Here is a 23,761-nt window from a genome sequence, read left to right as displayed (position 1 = left end):
CATGTCTTACCATGTTACAGATGAATCTTCACACAAAAATCGTGGCAGACCTTAATCCCATTGAAATTTCAGATGCATTGTGATACCTGAGCAGCAGAGGAAGTAATTTATTAGATTCTTAATGCACAGGCCCTACTCCATTTGTTTCCCATGGGAAGATGAAATCTACAGTAGCTTGGAGTTTGTCATTAGTCATTATTTATTTTTAAATGCATAATTTTTTTTTGAAATATACTGCTTTTTCAAATGTGTTGCTTTAAAGTGATCAATATTGAAAGCAGCAATTGTTACAAATTTACGAGCAAAGTTGCTATTTTATGAAATGGTAGTGTATAAAGGCATACCATGTAAATAACTAGTATTCCTATTTATAGTAATTTTCCTTATGGTCACAAATTACAGTACATTGCAGTTAAAGTTCTGAATATACTGCATGTCTAGATACTGGATGTATTTTAAGTTGAAGCCCACATTAAATGAAAGGGTAAGCTTGTATTTAGCACTGGTGTGTTATTGACTTATGCAAAAGATATGGTATTTTGCTTATGTTTGTTATTCTTGCTATATATAAATATAAAACTATCGCAGTGTAAAACAGCCTTTATCTGTTTTATATATACTCCACCCTACTCATTTAATGCATTAGTCATTTAAAATACTGGACAGATAAGTGAACTTAAAATGTTTTTTCTTAAAATTTAAATAAAAAATATTTTAATCAGTTAGTACAGAACTTGTAATAATTTCAAGGCAGAAGAATATAAATTTTAAAAGAATGAGTAAATATTACTAGTTAGCATTTTCAATATCAGACTTTGAGGTTTAACTTCTAAAAATCCATATTGCTTTATCAATTTATCTTGCTACTATTCGGTATTATTTAACCTAGTGTTTCACATTTTTTTTCAGTGCTTAAAAAAGATCACAAAGATCACTTTGACATTGTAAACGGATATGTGCTCTAGCTGAGCTATTTTCTTATAGCAATGTTTACAAAATATACTTTTTACAGTGATTTTTCTACATTTCCGAATCCATGTTTCGTACTTCCTTTTCAGTTTAGTATTGAATATTACTTATTATAACAATTTATCAAGTTAATATCAGTATTAATCATACTGTAATCCTCATAGCACTTACCCCCAGAGATGATTTGTTTGGGGTTTTTTGCCTTGATATAGACAATCTGACTGTATCTGGTAACTAATATTAGAAAAATCAGGTGTATCTTCAACACAAGGAAGGAGCAGGCTTATTGTACGTACTCATCTCAGAAGTCACTTCACAAGGCAAAAGAAAATTGACACCATTGATAAATTTGCTGTTCCTATATGCTTTTAGGTACAGCTAAATTCATTATTGTAGAAAATAAAGGTAATGTAATTGTTAGGATTTCACTCTGCGTGGATATTTTAAGTGGGTTTCTTTAGTGAAGATTAAAGTTATGTTTAAACCAACTAAGATGAAAAGGTGGGAATTTTTGTTTCCTTTGTTTTTGAATTAAATAGTCTCATATATAAATGAGGCTATTATGTATGTGTGTATATATGTATATGTATAAAGAACAAAAATGCAAAGACTTGCGTAATGAAGGCGATGTCATATTGAAAAATGAGAAAAATGTTAGTGAATATCATAGAATCCTTAGAGCTGGAAGGAACCTGTAACAGTTATTTAGTTGAGCTCCTCTGCAACAAAAAGGGACATGCTTAGCTAGGTCAGGTTGCCCAGGGCCTGATCCAGTCTTGCCTTGGAAGTCTCCAAGGAGTAATCCGCTACATCTCTTGGCACCCTGTCCCAGTGCCTCAGCATCCTCACTGTAAAAGACTTTTTCTTTATATGTAACCTAAATTTACCCTCTTTAAGCTTGAAACTATCTCCCCTTGTCCTATCACAGCAGATTCTGCTAAAGAGTCTCTCCCCTTCTTTCTTACAGCCAGCCTTCAGATATGGCTTAGATACGAATTTTTATGTAAATTGATAAATAATAAATTACAAGTGAAGTATTAAAGTGGCAATTCAGAAAAGACCCTAAAATCAACAAAAATGCTTCTTAGTAATGTTGAGTTCAATCGTTAAGAACAATAACGAATATGATTTCACAGATACTTACATTTCTGTATTCACATTTATTTCACAAGATTAAACGACTGCTATTAGTTGTGACAAAGTTGCATGGAGATTTTCTGTAGGAAGAAGACAGCTTCCACAGAGAAGAATTCTGTGATGAGAAGTATTATGCAGAGGCAAAAATACTGTCATTTTCTGGGGGGGGGGAAAAAAAAAAAAGAAAACCTCAACAGCAAACTTTGGACTTTCTTACTGGAACACATCTCACAATATGAGGCAGTGATGAGTGATCTTAGTGTGTGCTCATCCTTAACAGAAAGAGTTCCACTGCAGGAAGCATGGTCTGGCTGGCGCACTGGGTTCAGAGAAGTAGAGATTTCTGCTTGAGTATTTCTGTTTCCAGCAATTTTTCATCTTTTTTTGTTCTTTCTGTTTGCCAAGAAATAAAAGGCTGTTACAACTTCTAAAAATGCACCAACTCAGTATTATCTTTGAAAGTGAAATTACTTTTTTTAATTCTGTACTCCACATGGAAAGAATCCTCGGTATTTAGCTCTGTAGGGTAAAAATTATTCTCAACCTACACCTGCAAGTTCAGGCTTGAAGATAAGCCTGCTTGTAATTCAGATTCTGGTTGTGCATGATGAAACTTTCTCACTGTAGTTTCTATTTGCCAGATATTTATTCACCATTTTCCAGTAAAATAACAGTAAGGCTTAAGAAAATTATTAATTCTTCAATTACAGTGTTAAATAATATATTCTCAAATATTGTTTTCTTAACTATCCACACAATTGGATAATGACACATTAGTATGCTTATAGTTATCATAGTCATAGAATTGTTTCAGTTGGAAGGAACATTTAAAGGTCATCTAGTCCAACTCAGCAATGAACTACAGCTAGATTAGGTTGCTCACAGCCCCATCCAACTTGATCTTGAACATCTCCATGAATGGGGCATTCACCATGTCACTGGCCAACTCATTCCTGTGCTTCATTACACTTACTATAAAAAAATATTTTCCTTATATCCAGTCTAAATCTCCCTTCTTTTACTATGACATTTTTATTTTGGATGTTTATTCAGGTGTCAATACATTTACTGCAGCGTTTAGAGAGCAAGCAAAAGATGATGTGGAGGAACTCGGAAGCACTGCTTATTTTCATGTCTAATATGGATAGCAGTACATAGTTAAAATAAAAAGGAAGAAATACATAACTATCAGATTCCATTCTTCCACTCTCCTGCACGATTCACCTCAAACTTTCCAAACACAGCATTTTGTCATTCTGCATTGTTTGATGCATGCTGTGCCATGACAGTCTTCCTCCTTCCAGTCTTTTCTCATAGGAACAATGCTCAAGTTTGTCAGTCATCTTGGTGGCCATTTCCTGATCTCTGCAGTCTGTCCATGTGTCTGTTGTGCTGGGGACCCAGAATTGAACACAGCACTGCAGGCTGAGTATGGGAAATGGTCACTTCCCTCCACTCACTGCCAGCGCTTCCCCTGTGGCAGCCCAGTGGATCATTAGCTGCCTTTATTTCCAGGACACTCTACTGCCTCATTCATCTTCCTGACTGTAAGAACTTGCAGGTCCTTTTCTGCAGTATTTTCTTTATCTTATTTATATCTATTTTATCTATCTCTACTTACAATTTATTGTAATCTGGCATCTTCAGTTGGCCTAAACTGGAATACAAAGATGAAATAATGACTTTTTCTTATTTCTATGTACTGCATCCATGCATAGTATACGTGCACATGAGTTGTGTGTTGTGCTGGATGTGACAGCTCTCCTAAAGTGAGAAATAATCTGCAAAGCATAGAATTTCATTAGCTGATCATTAGATGCTTTTTATAGAACCTGACACAAAATACTACTGCTTTCTAAACAGGATGGTTTTCAGCCTCCTTTTACTTCTACTTCTTAATCAATTTCTGGAAGGGTTTTTGGAAATAATGAGAAAAAAAAAATCATTGTCACATTCTTGATATATGTGAAAGCCTATCCTGCTTGTAGAACAGTTATTAAGTGTCTAATAGTTACTTGCAAATATGGCTTAGTTGTCCCTGCTTTTGGCATTGCGTTTGTGGCATGCTTATTTGTTCCTATTATTTATTTTGATGTGCTGATACTTGTGCAGGAAATGGAGGAAATCTCAGAAAAACTGTCCAGTTAAAATAGTTAACATTTAATTTGGATGTGTCTGTGATGTAATAGATTATATTACTAGCCCATACGTCTGTGTCTTCTATCTCAACATTTTTTCCTTTTTCCTTTCTTTGGCAAAATTATTTCTGTTTTCTGATTTTTATTTGTTAAGAAGTTGTAGACAAGTTCTAATTTTCTTAATGCCCTACTTTAACTGAGGATAAAGGCTTGCACTTTCATATTCTGGCTTTTAAAATACATCTTGTTGCATTCGGAAAATCCATATCCATCCATATGTCCTAACCAAGTTCACATCTTTGCTAGTCACTATGAGCACAAAAAAGATTCGTCGAGCTGGGAAAAAATACAGATCACAAATGCATTATATACAGATCCATTTGCATGAGAGCTGACTTGATCAGCTGTAGAAGCATATACATGTAAGTAATTGAATTATGAATATTGGAAACAGTTCAGCTGTTTCACACCTTCTGATGCTTCACAGCAACCATGCCAAGCTTGTTTTTGAACAATTACCTTACTTTTCAATTTTGATGCCTTTCTTTCAACAAAATACTTCAAGCTTTTATTTCTCAGGAGTAGGTAAGAATATTATCAGAACTTAAAGAAAAGCATAGGACAATTGCAAAAACGTTCATTTGTTCTGAAGTTCTGACACTATCTTTAAACTGTATTGAGAAATTAATTCCTGTTTACCATATTTAAGTTCATAGCCCAGGTCTGTTTTAAACACAATCGTGTATGTCTATTTCCAAAGTACAGATGGTTAAAACAGTACAAGATGATCTGCACTCGGAACACTGATACATTATACATTTGATCTTCGTGCTATGGCAGCTTATTTATGCAGTTAGCTTTAAAAAACCCTTAAACTTTTTTGCTGTTTGTTTCTTAATGTTTTCCAATTTACATTGAATTTAATAGGTTTTAAAATCTACCCTGAAGCCTATTGCAATGCTTAGCAAGTAATGAAATAATATGCATTAGTCATGCTTACCATTAAAGCATTTCTTAACTCCTGATAGAAAGAAGCCTTGTTAGAAGTAAGCATGTTACAAAAGAAGCAATTAAAACTTCTGCTGAATGGAAGTGTTTGCTGTGCTGCCCATCTCTAATGAATATTCAATTCAGCAGATGTTCACCTTTCTTTTTTGTTTTAGAATGTAGGCAGAGAGAAGATGCTTTATGCTTTTAACTTCTGTGAAACTGTCAAACGCTCCCTTGCATGAAGTTACAAGATAATAAATTTGAGGCTTTAGATAATAGTATGGTGTGATTACGATTTGATACAGCTTTGCAATGTGATCAAAAAGATTCTATAATATATGCCATTTAAAGGTGGATGTATGCTGAAAAACTTTACTCAATTCAATCAAATTTTGCATTCATATCTGATCTTAATCTGACATTAATTCTGATATTAAGAATTGCCACTGCAGAGGCAGGATACTTTAAATTATGCTGTTTTTATTACTATCTAATACACCTAAAAAGAGACAATAGTTCTCATATTGTAAGTTGTCTACTATTGTACAATTGAGATACTTGTACACAATTTCAAATTAAAAATATTAAACACATTCATGATAAATTATCTTATATTGAGTTCTGTTTGGACTGCATGTTCAACAATACAACTCAAGATGGTTGAAAATACCTGTGATTTAGGCAAAGGAGACAAGGTAGTTTTATGGGAGAGGTATTACCTTTTGCTACCATTCTCAATCAAGGGAGGAAGAGGTAGTAAATTATTATAATACAAGTTGATGATGCAAAAAGATAGTAAGTAATGTCTCATGCTTCACACCCTACCCTCTTTTCATCACATTAGTGGGCCAAACTGGCAATAGATTATTATTTTTTTTTTTTAGTTTTAAAATGTTGAATCATCCATTTGAAGACAAGAAATAGCAGTTACAATAATAATACCCCTTGTAAATGTATTCTTTTAAAATTTTAAAAAGTAACAGATAATTTATGTTCTGTCATGCATTGCAGAGATACCAATGTGTTTGTCTGCCTGGATGGGAAGGAAAATTTTGTGAAAATGAGTCAAATGAATGTGACTCAGAGCCTTGTAGAAATAATGGCACCTGCACAGATCTTTTCAACAGCTATCGGTAAGCATTGCACCTTCTCACTACATGATTATGTTCCAGAACTGACAAGCTTATGTATCCAGTTATTCTTTTATTTCTCAGCTCTGTGAATGGTGTGTTATTACAGAAAGATGAGCAAACAACTGCTGTCATGGATACACTGTTTCACTGCACATTCATTTGAAGTCAGCAAACATAATGAATTGTTGATGGAAAATTAAAAAAAAAAAAAAGCATCAATTCAAAACACTTAGTGAGTAATCTGGAACTGCACATTGTCAAAGAAAATACACGATCTCTTTCTGTCATTTATGCCCTGTAAGCAATGGAGAAGTTTTAAGAGTTAAAGTAGTGGGACTGAATGTGTTTTTGCAGTTTTAGATGAAGAGATTATGTCACTGCTGCCACCTTGTGACTTAAAATACAAAAAGAAAAAGTAATTTATCTAAAATTTACAGCCACATTGAAAGAAAATGTGAGGATTTGATACTAACCATATTATTTCTAACACAAATGCTATCCTTCATTTCATCCACACATTTATGATTTTAAATTATGTGTTTTATGAGGATAAAAACTCCATGAAGAATCAATTTCCATTATTTATAGTCAGAGATTATCTATACCAAGTTCATCAAATTATAATGCCAATACTAGAACAATTATTTTTTTATCTGAATGTAAACTCTTAATAGGTAACAATGTAACAAGTATACATAGTATAGTTTGTTGCACAGTGATACTATTCCTGTTAATACAGACTGTAAATAAGAAGAAAATGTACCACAGTTAGAAACAGGCAAATAATTTCCCTAGCACCAAGGACAATTTTAACTTGTCTGTTATTCTTATAACTTTTTTATTTGAATTGTTTCATTATCAACACTGATGTAATTACGTAATTTGGATTATGAGGGTCAGAAGGAGAAAAGCAAGATTTAGTTTGGGCTAAATGTGATTTTTACTTGTGACTTGAAAGGAAAAATTCTAATTTTGCAGGTGTTTTTTTTACCTAATCTCTTGAATTTAAAATTGATTTATTTTTTTTCTCTTAAAAGTGTGAGAAGAGACATATAGAATTTAGTGATTTTTTTTTTTTTTACTTTGTGCATTAATTTATATATTGAGATATTTATTTATATGTACATAGTATAGTTTAGAGCATTATATGTATTGTTAGATGTATACTTTTGGTAGATGTTTTTCAGTTCAGTAATCAAAAAAGAAGACTAGTATAGTTGAGAAAATATGTTAAAATATTTTAAATTGCCTTTCTTCCCTTATTTGAGTTTTCTGGGCTATGAAAAAGCAATTGCTGAAGTTTTTTTATAGAGTTCCTTTTATTGTGAAAATTTTAGTTGTTTTTAGAATTCTCATGAAAAGCTTATCTCTAATTAGCTGTTACATTATGGCAATTTTAATTCTTGCATGTTACGATGGATTATATAAGCTAATGTATATATATAATAAGCTAATGTAATTTCAATTCTCTTCAAGGATGGTGTTTGAATATTTTGCAGTGGCTGTTACTTATCCTTACATTTTACCTATTCCTTCAGCTTCTCGAAGTGTGATATATATATTGCAGAAGGTAACTTGACTTCTTTAGCTTTTATTCATACCTGGATCAACAGCATAAGGGCAAGGACTCCCTATTGTAAAATGAAGGAAAAAAAAATGTTCAAAAAGTACTTTTTCTGGATTCATCATGTACTGAACTGCTACAGAAAATGTTTATGGGAAAATGCAGTTAGTGTATGCACTACACGTTTTTCCTCACAGTTATTTGTCCTGTTTGGCATATCAGACATACCACTGATTCGTTATGTATAAACCTCATGATAAGTCAAAGAAAAAAACAACTTATTCTAAGATACCTGTAATTGAGACTGGGAGCCTGAGACTTAGGAACCACAACAAATGAGACTAGACCAATGTTTTTGTTGTATAATCTAATGCAATCTCATTTTGGTCAGTATAGTTACTCTAGTCTATGTACATTCACAGATAATAAGATATTCTGCTTTTTTCACTATTACTCTTAACATATAAAAAAGACTTTTTTCCCTCTCTGTTACTGTTTTTAACACCCCTCTTAAAAAAATATATATATATATATTCATTTTCCTGGTAGCAGGGCAGGTGCAGAGTATGCTGAGTTTCTGATTTCAGTGACATCCAGCCAATTCTTTAAAATTAAGTGTAGTCTCCAAAACAGGATAACTGTTCTTATTCGCCTGATAGAAAAGATTGTTGGCTTATTTTAACTCTTCAGCTGTGCCTAGCTATTGCTTTCAATGAGCGCTAGTCTGTCTCAACCAAAACCATGCTAAACACTGCTTTGGGAATGCAATGACAAACAGTGCAGTTGTCTTGTGTCTTGACCATGCCTATGCCCGTGTTCTGGCACTGTTCATTTTTCTGGTATAAGTTCAGCTATTGAGATTCAGAATTTTCTCAATCTGTTTGATCTTAACCACACCATTGATATTGCTTCTTCTTCTAACTTAAGGGAATGGATAGTTAACATAGCTTTAGTAGTAGTTAACATGCCTTTGATAATCCTTGTTTTCTTACTTTCTCTAAATACTTTCAATTCCATCTGAAAAGATTTCTTGAAAAACTAGATTTATGTGCAATACCATAAAAATACATTTGGTGTCAAAAGATAAACAGAAAAGCATATAATTAAAAAAAAAAAAATTGTACAAGTTTCAAATCTGTGATAACAAGAAAAATAGCACACCATAATTAGTAGTTGAAAAATTATCTAACATTTTAACTAGCACTACTCCTTTTTTTTTTTTTTTTTTTAAACCTTGCTATGAAAACTTGCTGACAAAACTGGAAGATCAACAAGTGTGCCGAAACTGAATGTTTTTTAATGGGTTCCCTTGATAGTGATATAAAGAACAGGCTAATATTGAGAAAGAAAGATCTTCCCAGATGCATCATTTAAAAAATAAAAATAAAAATCAGGATAAAAATTTTAGAATAAGAAAAAGCCTGAATCAATGGTTAAGATTGAATTGTCAAATGCAAATTATTTTTTACATAATTTGTTTGGAGTCATAGCATGATTTGTGTTGGAAGAGATCTTAGAAGTCATGTAGTTCTATCTGTTACCCCCAGATTATATGTCTTCAAACCACAAAAACTGTAGTAATCCACAAATGAGTATACATTCAGTCCTACTGTGCATGTCACTAACAAAGGTGTTGAGTAACACTGGTCTCAGTAGAGTTCCCTGAAGAACACCACTTGCCACTAATATCTGTCTTAGATATGGGAGTTGGGAGTTTGACCATCCAAACAGTTCCTTATCTGTCCATCAAATTCACGTCCCTCCAATTTGGGGATAAAGCTCTAGTGAAGGACAGTCAAATGCTTTGCACAGGACTGGATTTCAATCTGGTTTTAGTTTAGCTGACAAAAAAAATTCTATTTTCAGTTTTCAGGCTCAACAAATAAATGAACTTACACCTGCATGTATTTCTAGTACACTGTGACCCTTGCTGCAATTCTCACAACAGCATAAACTTTCCAGTTTTGTCTCTGATCACATATAGACAGATGCATCTATTATCAACTGAATTCCCAGTTTCTCCTCTCTAGTATTGCACCATCTTTACTGGTCCGTCTAAGGTTCTGCCTTACTAACAATAAAGTTTAATTAAATCTAATGGGTCTCCTTTGCTGTTACTACCTTAACTAGGAGAAACTTTAAGTGAAAATCTCTTAAACTCTTCTATCAAAATAATAGGCAGTGTAGTTTTATAGATGAAACATTTCTAATTATATAGAATAACTTGAAACTTGGCTTTAATCAATATGACTTTAAAACTTGGAGAATTAACCATGTGTACTCTATACCTAGGCCTAATCCCATAGGTTCATGTTACTTGGCAGTATTAGTTGTTGAAACTATTATAAGGAACATCACAAGTGTCATGTAATGGCGTATGCAGGACACTAGTGATCAAATGCTGGCAGCATGTATATATAAATGGCTTGTCCTGATTGACTAACCTGATCTCTTGTGACAAAAATGACTGTTATTAGATAGGCTTTAGGCTTTGAAGGTTGTTTACCTGTATCTTAGTAAAGTATTTGACTTTCCCACAGTATTCTCCTGTAGAAACTGGCTGCTAGTGGCTTGGACAGGTGTAGTGAAAATGATAAGTTATAGCATGAAACAGTGATTGAGCACCTGGTGGAAAGCATGGCCAACCCAGGGGAGCTCAGGTGCGTGCAATGCACCTGAGTGACTGGAAGAAGTACAGCCAGGATCCACGCCCTCCCAGACCTCACTTGGTTGGCAGTGGGGTAAGGATATCTCTCTGGAGATCCTTGCCTAACTGAGGCCTTCTGAAGGTAAGCAGCCCTTTTCCTTTGTTTCTCCATCCACAGCTGCTGCACTTGGTCTTATGCTTACTCTTTACAGCCTGGGACTCTACCCCACTGTCATTGCTATGTTTTTTTATTACATGATAGCATTACAACAGGTTTGCTGGGTGAAGGAAGATCTGATTGGTTGGCCATGCTCGATGAACCTTAGTGAAAGGATTTCAATCCTGTTGCAGCTAATCATAGTAGCATTTTTTAGGGTTCAGTATGCAGAAAAGAGCAATGAAGTTGGTGATGGGACTAGAAAAGAGTTGTGAGGACCAGCTGAGGTAGCTGAAGTTCACTCTGGAGAAGGGGATTGAAGAGAGACCTCTACCATTATCTACAACCACCTGAAAGAAGGTTGCAGTGAGGAGAGTGCTGATCTCTTATCTCAGGTGATAAGGCATAAGATGCAAAGAAATGAGATTGTACTAGAAAAGATTTTAATTAGATATTAGGAAGATTTCTTTGCAAAAAGGGCCACATATTGGAATGGGCTGCCCAGAAAAGTGGCAGAATCCCCACCCCTGGATGTATTTAAGTGATAAATGGATGTGGCACCAATACCAGTTTAGTAGTTGCACTCAATGTGTTTTCCAACCCAGGTGATTCTGTGATTCTATTGATCTTGTATCTTTTATAACAGTTACAGTGTTTTCTTTACTAGACCTGAGTAATGTTACCCTTCAGCAGCCTTACAGGTTGTTTTCATTGTTATTGGTATGTCTTTAATTCTAGGAGCTAGCTTTTCCTTTTCAGAGATGAATGATGCTAAAACACCTGGCTCCCACTAACTCCTGCAAAGGTGAAAGTTGCTCTTTAAATTATCTTTAAATATGGGGCCTGAGTTCATTAATTGCTTTAGAAAAATTACTGATAATGTGCAAAAATGTTGTCTGTTTTTAAACATTCATTTAAAAACTTGTTTCTTCTCCTATCCTGCAGGAGGTTTTGGCTTTCCTACTAGCATTTAGACTCCATTTGAAATACAGAGCTATGTTTGTAGTGGAGGACTTTTGAGTTCTTAACTCATCTCAAGTTGTTCAAGTATTTGTTGGTAGTTCTCCTTCAAATAGTACCTTTACTATTATCTCTATTTAGCATAGTACCCTGTACAGGTACTACACTAAGTAAAAATGAAGGTATATCTTTCTTCATCTATACTCAAGTAACTTATTTGGGTAATCATGCTGTCAATAAGGGCTAGATTTAATCTGTCTCCTTCCTGTTATTTTGTCAGTTCATACGTTTCATCCCATGACTCACCATTTTGCCTGTTAGTATTTGAAGCCAAGTTATCTTTTCAAAATCAAAAACTAGTTTTTTCATTAGTGTAACTGTCAGTTACCTGGTCAGAGTTCTTAAAATGACTAGGTATTTCATTAGGAAATGTTCAGTGTTGCACATACCATGAGCTTTGATTATACTGTTGGTACAGAAAACAGCATACTGTTTCATTCTTTTTTCCCCCTTCTGGAGAAAATTTATTTAGAAAAGTTAAAAGTAGTCTCTGCACTTTCTTAAAATTATGCAAGAATTCTTCTGTGTTAAGTTGTAGAAGCAGGTGGTTCCCAGGTTATTTCAAGAATGTTACAGATCTGTAAGTAAAAGAATGCATATTTATGCATCACATGTACTTGTGGTACTCGGGGGCATGGTATAGTTGTAGATTTGGAAGTGGTAAGTTAACGGTAGGACTTGATGATCTTAGAGGTCTTTTCCAACCTAAATGATTATGTGAGTCCACTATATTTTTAAGGTTATGCTTATTTGTGAATTAAGAGATTTTAAGCTATCGTGGAAATAAAAAGTCAGTTGTGATATGATTCTAATTTGAATGCTGAGTTCAGTCTGCCTTCTGTTTTCACTGGCAGTCCTTTAAACTACTGCCATATTCCTTCTTACTTTTTCTTCCCCAGAAGCAGTAAACAGCTTTTCCTACAGATGGGAATCAGCTTGGCATTTAGTAGTCCCAGATGCCAAACTCTGGAACCTTTTTTTGCAGGCAGCATCTGGCTTCCAAACTGGCATTTTTTCAGGGTTCTTTGGCGAGCTCTTTCTCTCTTGCTGCTGAGATGTTTCCCAAAATGTTTCACTGTTATGCTTTTGACATCTTCTGTTGTGACTCATAATTTTATTTTTACACTACTATCCAATTATGTGTGAGTTTCTTACAAAACTCATCTTCAAAAGATTTATTCGGCCAGTAGGGAGATATAGTAATGAATTATCTAAAAAAAAATTGTGAAAGAGCAAACAAGTGTTTCCTCCAAAGACAGCAAGTGTTTTATGGTTTTATCACTGGTAATGATACTAACAACTGAAAATGTGTAGTGTGCTGCCTATTACAATGCATTGTGTGAAATCAGCTTTAGGGTTTCTGTTGCCTGAGGCAAACAACAAAATATTGCTCCGTAATATGTACTAAAAAAGTCACTGACATGTTGAAGCCCTTGGGGGAGATTTTGACCATTATTTAACAGTTTTCTGAAAGTATACTTACTATACTTTTTACTTAAAATCCTAATGAAATACAACATTTCTTGTGAAATTAATATCAAGGCATGGAAATGCACTAAGCCAGCTCATCAACTTTTACTTCTCAAGCAGTAGCATTGTTCCTCCTGGCATATTAAATCACTTTGTGATGTGTTTTTATTTATAATATATATAATATATATTTATTTATAATAACTTTATAGTATCTTTTGGTTTCAGACCCCCAGAGAGACACAAAATGATCAGTTTGTTGAACATTGGTTAAATGGAGGAAGTAGAAAATGATTTCTAAAACTGAGGTAATTGTGAGTGCATGAAATGTGCTAAAACTTACCCAAATTCACTGTAGGTTTACTGTAGGTTTAAAACAAACAAACAAACAAAAAAAAACCCAAAACCCAAAATACTGTTAAATTCTACACTTTTAATATAAATAATATACAAATATGAGTGCACCTACCATGCAGCAGTTTGCACAGTGGTTTGGGCTGCAGACTGATAGATTCTAGACTTTCTGGGAACTTCATCCGCGGTCACCAGAGAACTTCTGAAACTCTTTGAGGAGCTTCAGGAAGCCTCCTGCTCCTGGGAAGGAACAGCTACAGAATGTTGTAATGGCTAGCAAGATGTTGCAGCTTTTCACAAGCCTCATTGTCAACTTTCCTTGATTTTAAAAAATAGGCTTTCAGCTTTTTGTTTCCAGCTGATTTCTTATAAGGGAGAATCAAGCATTTCTTCAGCAAATGAAAGAGAGGGCATGTGTTAGTAGCTGGCCTAGAGCACAGTCAAGGGAGGCAGCAGTGTAGCAGGGGGCCAGAAATTCTGTCGGAGACTCCATATGCTTAGCAATGGTGGCAAGATGCTGCAGGGTACAGTCCCCAACTACCCACTGGAATAACTATCCCTGCACATCATAGATCACACAACAGACTGAGTTCCCAAAGAAGGGTGCAATTATTCAGCCCTGGGACTGCAGAGAAGCCTGGGGCCTTTTGCCGAGGCTATGGTCAGGGGATGTAGTGTCCCTGCCTGCAGGATGTACATGTGCTCTGGAGGAGGATCTGTGTATCCAAGTAAATGAGCTATGACAGCCTGTCATCAGACTATGCGGCTCCAGAGATCATTGAAAGAGTAACATCTTCTCCAAGACTGCAGTTACAAGAACTTGAACTGCTAAGTATAGTGAATCACAATCATAGAATCACAAGATTGGAAAGGATCTACAAGATCATATAGTCCAACCATCAAGATCACAGCACCAAGCCTGTATCAGGCTGACCCAACTGCAGGGTAAATGAGACAGACTCTTTTTAAGAGGATAAACAGCCATTTCCTGCCGAACTCTTCCTGGCTGCAATGTCAGAAACACTGGAGACCATAAACAAAACTGAAACTTGGCAGAAGACTTCTCCCAGCCTCTCCATTTTCTGATCCATGAAGGCTGTTGATGCAACTAGCTCCCTAGGACCATTCTGTCTTGCTACTGGTCTGCAAAAACATCCTGATGCTTAGCTAAGAGGAAACTGGGGGGGAGGGAGGGGAGAGGAATTGCAAGCTGTTTTGATTACATTTAATTCCTGGATGATCATGAAAGTGAAGCTTGAAGAGGTCTCATTTACAAAGGCATTGTGTAAGAAAAGGGAAATAAGAAAAGCCATCCTATTAAGTCCTACTGATGCCTGAGTCCCAATGGATGGATGGCCCAAACCTATTTTGTTCTACTGTAGTTTCTCTGCCCCAAATCCCTCAGACTCCAAAGCAAACAGTGTACCTCTTGGTTGCCTCCTTGTTCTATGGGTGGGTTGGAGGTCTCTGCTTCCATCTCTTCTGCTTTGCCTTTGATTCAGTGGCTGTGTCAGGGAGGATAAACCTTCAGAGCTCTGACCAAGAACTTCACAGTCATCAGCTGTAAGGTGCATTTTCTTAAATCACTTCACTGCTTTGCTAATGTGCGAAAACAAATTAGAAAGCAAAAGGCAAACATAGCAAACGGTCATTTGGCGCATGCAGATACAGAAATTTCTTCTCAGAAGTGCTACAATGCAGTCCAAGTGTTCTGGTCAGGAGTTTCTCCAAATAGCTTCCAGTAAGAACTTTTGCAACTCAGAATCACAGAACTGCAAAGGTTGGAAGGGAGAGTGGGATAGTGTAAGCACAGTGAAGGAGAAAACAAGCACAGTCTGTGTTTGTGAGATTGGGAAATGGAGGCTGTGATGATGAAGTCTGGAAGCTTGTCATCAACATTAGGATGAGGGCTCCTCCCTTATCAGTAGTTTTGCAGCTACAGAATAGGTTCAGAGACCTGAGAACAGAGGAGGCACTGGAAATTCTGTTCAGGGAAGCATCTGAATCAGCTGGAGCTGAGCCACAAAGCAGCCCTGGATGGGATAGATGATGGTATTGAGAGACTCCCATCTGCAAGAACCTGACAGAATGTGTCCATGACTTCTGAGGAAATCACTGTCAGCCCACTCCTGATTATCTTTGCAAAGTTTAGATGATTGGCAAAGGTTCTTGAGAATTGGAAGAAAACCAAAAAATGGAAGTAAAGAAGAAAATAAAATCAGAAGAGGGAAGGCCAGAAATGGAACATGTCACCGCTCTCTTCAAGAAAAGGAAGGTGGATCTGGGGAACTACTGTGCAGTCAGCCTCCATTTGTGGGAAAATTATGGAACAAATAATCCTGGAAATCATTTCCACATGCAGCAATGAAGGAATGTGGTCAGGAGCATGGATTTGCAAACAGAAAAGCATGTCTGACTAATTTGATATCATTTGATAATATGACTTGTTAATGGATAATTTTGTCAGTGTATGTAAATACCAGAGGGGTGGGGACAAGTAAAAAAGACAGAGCCAGACTTTTCTCAGCAGTGCTCAGCCAAAGGCCAAGATGGGTACAAACAGAAATGTGAGATAGTCTATTTAAATGTAATGGAAACTTATTTATTGTAACAGTGATTAAATACTATAATATGTTGTCCGTAAAGGTTTTGGAGATACTCAAAACCCAGCAGGACAAGATCCAGAACTGGACAACCTCCAAAGTTTCTTCCTGCCTCTGTTTTTGCAAATTTCTCTTATTTTTTTTATCATCAATCAGATTTTTTATCAGTTTTAATATGTATATCGCTCAAAATTTTGCAATCAGTAGATAGTTTTAATCATAAAACATAAATACGAGTCATTCTGCACTTTAACTCCTCTCCATGCATGTGAAATGTGGGATTTTGTATTTGCAGTTCTCAGTATTTGCAGTTCTAATACGCATTCAGAATTCAGATGCTTTAAAACAGCAAGATCCATGTATGTCCAGAAAGATGTTTGTTGTACCAGTATTTATAATAATTAGGCACAATATAAGTGGAAAAATATGGAGAAGTGATATTAATTCAACAATATTTAGACATGATCATACGGAAACATTTAAAAAAAAAAAAAATCAGAAGGAAAGGACTAAGGAAGACAGACTGAGCTGTATTGCTATTGAGATTCATTTCTCCTCTGGTGGTAGAAGTGAGGATGGGGGAGAAAACACGGATGTGAACTTCCCTTTCATTTATTCTCTTGCAGATGATGAGGTGAGATGGAAATCATTGTGTCTTTAAGCATTGATTGGTGTAATTCGTAACTGATTTGGGGAACAAGTACTGGCTCACTGTTGTGTTTTAACCTAACAGGTAGCTAAACACATAAAGGTCATTGGCTTACACCCTAAAGCAGCTTGGACCGTCTTAGGGTACTCCTGTTTTTAAAGTTTGACTATATAGTAGTTAAGTAGTAGATGACAGGTATAAAAGCTAAAGTACTGAAGGAAAGAGTGGATGAGACTTAATGAGGGTGTAAGAGAGGAAAAATAAATAAATAAATAAAAACAACTGTGTGTTCATTATGAGATATAGTGTAATGAAAACAATTGAACAAAAAATTCCCAATTGCTTTCAGTATAAATGAAAACAGATAGTGTTGTTTCTTTGACTTATTTGTTTTGCTATAGCCTACTTATGGTATAATCCTTAGAGGGAGAATGCAATTTTTAGCACTTAGTTGTTTTTGTTTGTTTGTTTGTTTGTTTTTAATCTCACTGATCTTCAGAAGTAGTCATTTTCACCATCTTGTTATATGGCAATGATATTGATATGAAATGATTTTTTTCCTCTCTGTGGCTGCTGCCACATGAATGGATAAGAATAACACAACGAACAGAAGAACATAGCTGAAAGAATTTTCAAGACAGACTTCACTATCTCATTATTTCAAATCCAAATCCGTTATAATTCTCGTCTGTTGCAAATGATTCATGTAGGCTCAGTTTTGCCTATTCTTTTGCCCTTCATTTAATGGTTCTCTAAAATCATGTTGACTTTTTTTTCTTCCTGGAAACCTTAGTAAAATATGAAGTTTAATAAAGCAAGCAAAAAACGGTACAGATAGTTTTAAAACAGCAAATTAGAAATGAATGAGAAAACCATCAGTCACTGTTAGCTGTAGAATAGAGTTCCATGCATCAGCAGTGTCTAATGCATGCACAAAGGAACAAAATTTAGAAAATATTATGAGCACTGCTGTTGACATTATATCCTGGTGAACCATGCAGGACGGATAAAAAGCAGTTCCATGAAGAACAACATGTAGCTCTTCCTTCTCTTTACTATTATATCTGTATTTATTTTATTAAAAAAAAGTCATTAATAAAATGAATATGTTGCACACGTTAAAATCTAATTGTATGTATCTCTTAAAGCAATTTAATAGTAGTTAAGAATCACAATTTTCATAAATACATTTGTCAGTTTTAATGCCACGGTACTATAATGTAACCTGTACTATTTTGTCCTGAAATAACTTCACAGCCTGAACAAAAGCAAGGTTTCATCTTAAATTATGAGACATTCCGTTTTGAATGAAAGCCACCATTTCCTCATTGCTAAGAATTTTATTTATGATTTGTTTTGTTTTGGGAGATGAGGAGGAGAAAATGGAGCCTCGTGTTTTACTGTGTTTTAGTTATGTGAAGCAATTCAGTAATGTAATACAGCATTGACTTCCATATTTCTGTCTTCAGATCACTGGGATGATGAGGATAAGATTAAAAATATTTTCACAAAACTTAATAGAGTAGAATTCATGCAATCTAACATATGTGATATTGGCAGTATGTGGCTTATGGCTGGTGGAAGTAAAAAAGTTTAAGAGCTTTCTCAGATTAAAAAGCGATTAAAGTAATTTTAAAAGTAATGAAACAAATATCAATCATTTCTGTAAGCAATTCTACTTCTACTTTAAAAGTATTCTAGCAATTACACATGTAATTATGTGCTTAGAAAATATACTTGAAATGTTCAAATAAATCAATTGTATCTTTGAGATGCATTGTTATATAGATATGATAGAACAACATGAAATATACGTACACATGTATAAACTACAAGAGACGGTTCTAGTATAGGTAAACTTACACAGTGCATAATTAGAAAATCACCACTGTCTCCCCTACAACTAGTTTCTACATGTAATTAAATTTTCATTGTCACCTTGGTTTTACCTGGGATTTGAACTTCTTTGTTCCGATAGATCAATTGAAATATTAAAAAAACCTGTTAATTTTAAACTGCAATTACAGATAGTATGCTATTATAGGTTTTCTATAAAGCAACACTGTCTCTTCAGCAAAAGCAAGCAGACTAGGGCAGAATCAGGAATTACCGTATTTGCTTCCTCCAAATGCCAGTTTGAATATGTGAGAGAGATCTATTGCAGTGAAAATAGGAAGATTTTGTCTTTGAAGGTCACAAGCAGAGAAAAGGAAGCACAAATCTAAAAGTCACACCACGAGCAGCCACAAGTATTGTTATGCATGTCTCCTGGTTTGTTCATTCTGTATCAGGAAGGGGCCGTCATAAAATTTTCATCAGTTTACTCCATTAAAATAACTCGGTGAGACAGCCTGAGGAGAAAGTTGGATTGTATCTTCTCAAAGACACATAAAGGCATAACTGACTCTTGAAAACCAATTGCAAATTATTTTTGTTGTCTGATTTCATAGTTTTCTATCAGAACAATAATCTTTTTAAGGAGAAGACAATTTTTGAAAGGCTTGATTCCAAGACATGGCAAGACAAATTTTGTTTTCTTAGAGTCTGTGGTAAGGAAATCTCATGCACAGCTAGTGGTGACTGCAGCCTTTGAACATATATATATATATGTAGGTAGGTAGGTAAACTTAAGTAAGTTTATTTTAAGTGATCTTTATTAAATTTAGTTTTAATGTTTTATGTTTCTGCCTCATATACTGTTAGGAATTTAGTTATACAAGATTAGGTGAACAGAAAGAGATGATAATTTGACATAGTAGGTTAAATCATTAGCAAAGGTGAAATCTACTAAAATTGAATCATGTTGTGTACAACTTTATTATTCTGTTAACAAATGTGAGACCAGAGATATCTTAATCTGCTTCTAAAGTATTTTCTAGACTACCAGTGTTAATGACAAACTGTAGACTGTCATATAGGCTACTTTAAAATGCTGAGTTTGTAATGTTGAATTGTCATTGTGATTATTGGTAACACATGGTAAATGATTCACCAGATAAACTTTGATATATATTAACTACTGCAGAGTTTTGAAAATGCTTGATTAGTGCTCTTAAAACGGGTAGAAACAGGTATTATATTTTTAACTGATGCCCTAATGACCTAACGTGTTTTATACTAAATACTACAGCGGTCCTTGGTTATCTGTTCTTTACAGGCACCTAATTTGTTTTAAGCATAATGTACCCAGTGTATTCTGTATTCGGAATTTAGAAAAAAGAGTAAGATATTTTAATTGGAACCTTAGTCCATTTAATTCATGTCGTTTCCTGATGCTGTTACTGAATTTGGTAGTGCCTTACTGTCAGACTGAGCAAAGACAGGTTCTTCTCTGATTTACTGTCTTGGAGATCGAGTAGACCAAAATAGACAGCAAGAGGCTGTCCTTAAAGTAGATTAAAAAAAAAAAGCAGGTGTAGAACATTGAAGAAGGCTCATAAAGACATCCTGCTTAAACTGCGAAGGTGTACTCAGAGTTTATAAACAATCAGAAATGTGGCGGAGATAAATGATACATCTTTGTCTAATCTGTTCAAATCATTCTGCAGAGCTCATTTGCATAGACTTTTGAATTATTGTGCACTGCATTCAGTTATTTTTCATGTAAAATTTTCTAAATATCTCAGTAACCTGTTTTCAAGGTAATATTCATGTATCATTCTTTATAAAATTCCAAAGTTGCAGCTTGCTTTCTACTACATAGTGTTGTTGTGCTAATGAAGATCAGCAGTTGTAATTACCTTTATTTGTTCTTCATTTCTTGCCTGTGAGGTTAAGAACGGACCACAGACAATCTCCTTTACTTCCTTAAAGCAAAAGATACCCATTGTTGTCAGCAGAATACCTGAAGACTTCATTTTTCTTTATGATAGCCAGTGCCATCTCTGTGCATTAGGTGAAGAGCTTTGAGGTCAATTGTCCTACTGTTGCATTGCTGTATTTTCCAAGTTTAACAAATGCCTGCAGGGGCTCCTACCTGCTTGCTGTTGGCAGTTTTTATTTTTTCAGTGACATGCTTCTTCCTTTCATGTTTCCAAGGTCAAGGAGAATTAATCTCAAAACCTGTGTGCTAAAACACAGTAACTTAGAAAATGTCAGAGCAGGGCTAGACTGAAAAATAGGGCATTGAGACAATCTCCAGAATCAACTACATGTTTTACGTTGGACTGTAGCAGAGAGGAAGAGATTTCCAAGGGGAAGTGGAACTGAAGAGACCAATTCCAACAGGTGCAACAGTAAACCAACACTGCCAGATTTTTCATCAAAGATTGTCATTAAGTTAAGATGGAAGAGCACAAGAAAACAGGCAGCTAGGGACACGGAAGCCTTTTGTTCAGTAATCTTTCAAGGATGAAGAGTTTTCCAGGTGATTTGTTAGACGTCTGAGCTCTAATGTTAACTTTATGTAATGTGAGTTTCCTGGCACACCATGGCAATTACTTTCCTCTAGTTCTTAAAGGAATGAATAAAGTTTTCTTTTTTTACTGAAGTGAATCGCTAACATCCAAGATACTGGAGACCGAAGCTTTGTGTAATGTTCACTGTAGTATTTATTAACTGATGCTGTGTTTTCACAAAGAGGTTTTCACTCAGTATTTGGAGAAGAATTGCCTGTTAAAATGATGGAAAGTATGTGTTTTCTTCTAGACTGCTGGAAGTAGTCTTGAGGTACTTTGTTGTTGTACTGATTGTCGTTGCGGTGTGGGATGAAAGGACATACAGACAAAGAATGTAGCTTTTGATGTTAGTGAAAACAAATGGCAAGATAAAAAGGAATATATTCTTTTCCCTTACCTTTTCGTCATGAACAGAGGCAAGTCTAAAGCAAGTTTTTGTAATAGATAGTATTACTCAAAAGAGCAACTTCATATGCCAGAATATACAATCTGTATGAGATCAGCAGTAATTCAAGTGATTAGCACTTTTGCATACTTAACACAAATTTAGCCAGATCTTTCTTTTTCTTTATTATCTGTTGTGTTCTGACTTCCTAAAATAAACTATGATGCCCTTCTGATTCAATTCAGAGACTTTAAGAGATGGAATTTTTTAAGGGATGATTTGATACTTCAAAATTAATTTATTATTATTTCTTTTAAATCTTGAATGCAGTAAGTAGAACAGCAAAGCACATGGAAAAATAAGTGCCCTAAAAACATGATTCTTTTTTTCTTTGTTTTCAGTTTTGGTGGATTCCTATCATGTCTAAAATAAGAATTTCAAGAAGATTGAAGGCAGTTTAGTGTTTTCTGTTTGGTCATGGTCTACAAACAAGACTGTTGATGCCAAACCATACTGTATTTTCTGGTGCCAAGCCATATGTCTCGAGTGATGGTATTAATGTTTAGTTTTACTTGTAGCATCTTTCTTTATTAGAATTCTTCGGTGTTTGTGTTCTTCTGAGAGCAATCTTTCTGATGCGATCGCCCTCTAGTGGCAGTTCTGCCGGCAACTTGTAATTATTTCAATATTTTCCAATGGAAAACTTTTCATATGATTTTAACAACGAAGAAATTATGACTTTCCCTGGAAGGTTCAAGAAAGAAAAGAGCTAACAATGCTGGTTTCTGTTGAAGATATGAAGAGGTGGCATCTGTGTAGCATGAGAAGGTATTTCTTGCTTCTCCGTGTACTCTCACTGTAGTATCTTAACTGATCAAGGCTTTAAATAGATATAAATAATGCCACTCCCCACACACCCATCCACATGCAATTTGGATGAGCAGGGGCAGAAGATAGCATTCCAAACTATTGCTGTAGCTGTATTTGTATTTGGTACAAAATAGATGGGAGTTTCCTTAATGTGCCATAGCACTGTAGTTAACTAATCTAACAGCAATTCTAGTCTTTGCTTGCAATGTATTCAAGCATACTACATAATCTGGAAGGACAAGAACCCCGTTACGTATGGTATATCAAAATAGAAGTGGAGGGATGCATCAGTAAGAATTAATTGTTAGTCCAGTGAGAGCTTTAACAGTCTAATGGTCAAAATGCTCTCATACAGAAAAGCATCGGTATTACTATTAAAACTCTTAAGCAAGAAAGCTAGTCACTGTCAAAACGTTCTGTGTTACGATCAGTGCCAATGTCTGAGTCCTGAGGTCAGTATTTTCAGTCTTCTCAAAAAGAACTGGGGTGGGATGGGAACAGAGGTCATGACAAATATCAGCATCTGGAATTTTTTGCTACAAGGGAGAGCCCCAGGTATGTGGGAGGGATTTTACTCATACGCTGTTCTGGTCATTATGTTTTCCTGTAAAAAGCTAACTTCCTTCTCTTGGGTTACCAGCTGCAGCTTTGTAGTGCTTTCTTAATCCCTCAGCTTGTACGCCAAGAGCTGTTGTTTGTCAGGCATAGACTCACCTCACAGGGGCTGAAATGAAGTTAAAGTAGGGGTTCAGTACAACAGAAATCAGTACAACAATCAGTACAACAGAAATCAGTGGGCTGAAGCATTAGGGGTTAAAGCAGTGATACCCAGCTCAGGTCAAGCAGTGGCTTTAATGGCTTATAAATGGAGAGTTTAAGAATAAAGTAAATTGAGAAGAAATATGAGTGATGATAAAGAGACTCAAGATGGAATTTGGAGGAAAGTAGGAGAAATGTGGGAATTTGAGGCAAGCATTTAGGAGTGGCATAGAAAAATGGAGAAGTAGTAGCACCAAATGAATATCAGAGATAGCCTCATGATGGGGCTTTTACAGGTGCAAGATGGAGTACGTAAGATGGGTCAGAACTGTCTGAGGAACAAAGAATGTTTAAACTATCATAGAAGAAAAGTGTGTATCAAATAGGAGCAAGAAAAATGAATTTTTGAGGCCTCTATAGTAACTGGAAATATATGTCCAGAATTTTGTGATGCATGTTACTGACAGTTTTCTAAATTCAAAACCTTACATGTATGGAAAGCAAGCTCTCATTTTACTA

General features: G+C 35.2%; 1 protein-coding gene across 1 annotated transcript in view; it reads left to right on the top strand.

Annotated features, from left to right (window-relative positions):
- Positions 1-23,761, top strand: part of EYS (eyes shut homolog) — a 660,788-nt gene that overhangs the window by 191,649 nt on the left and 445,378 nt on the right. The window contains exon 14 of the mRNA XM_042829470.1: positions 6,246-6,367. Coding sequence (XP_042685404.1) covers positions 6,246-6,367 — 122 coding nt within the window. The remainder of the gene's footprint in view (positions 1-6,245; positions 6,368-23,761) is intronic.

Source organism: Centrocercus urophasianus, unplaced genomic scaffold (genome assembly GCF_019232065.1).
Source record: "Centrocercus urophasianus isolate 14NV4802_14NV808 unplaced genomic scaffold, USGS_Curo_1.0 seq_10, whole genome shotgun sequence".
In the NCBI taxonomy this organism is placed as follows: Eukaryota; Metazoa; Chordata; class Aves; order Galliformes; family Phasianidae; genus Centrocercus; species Centrocercus urophasianus.
Note: the sequence above shows the minus strand (reverse complement) of the source record. Positions and strands in the feature narration are given on the sequence as shown.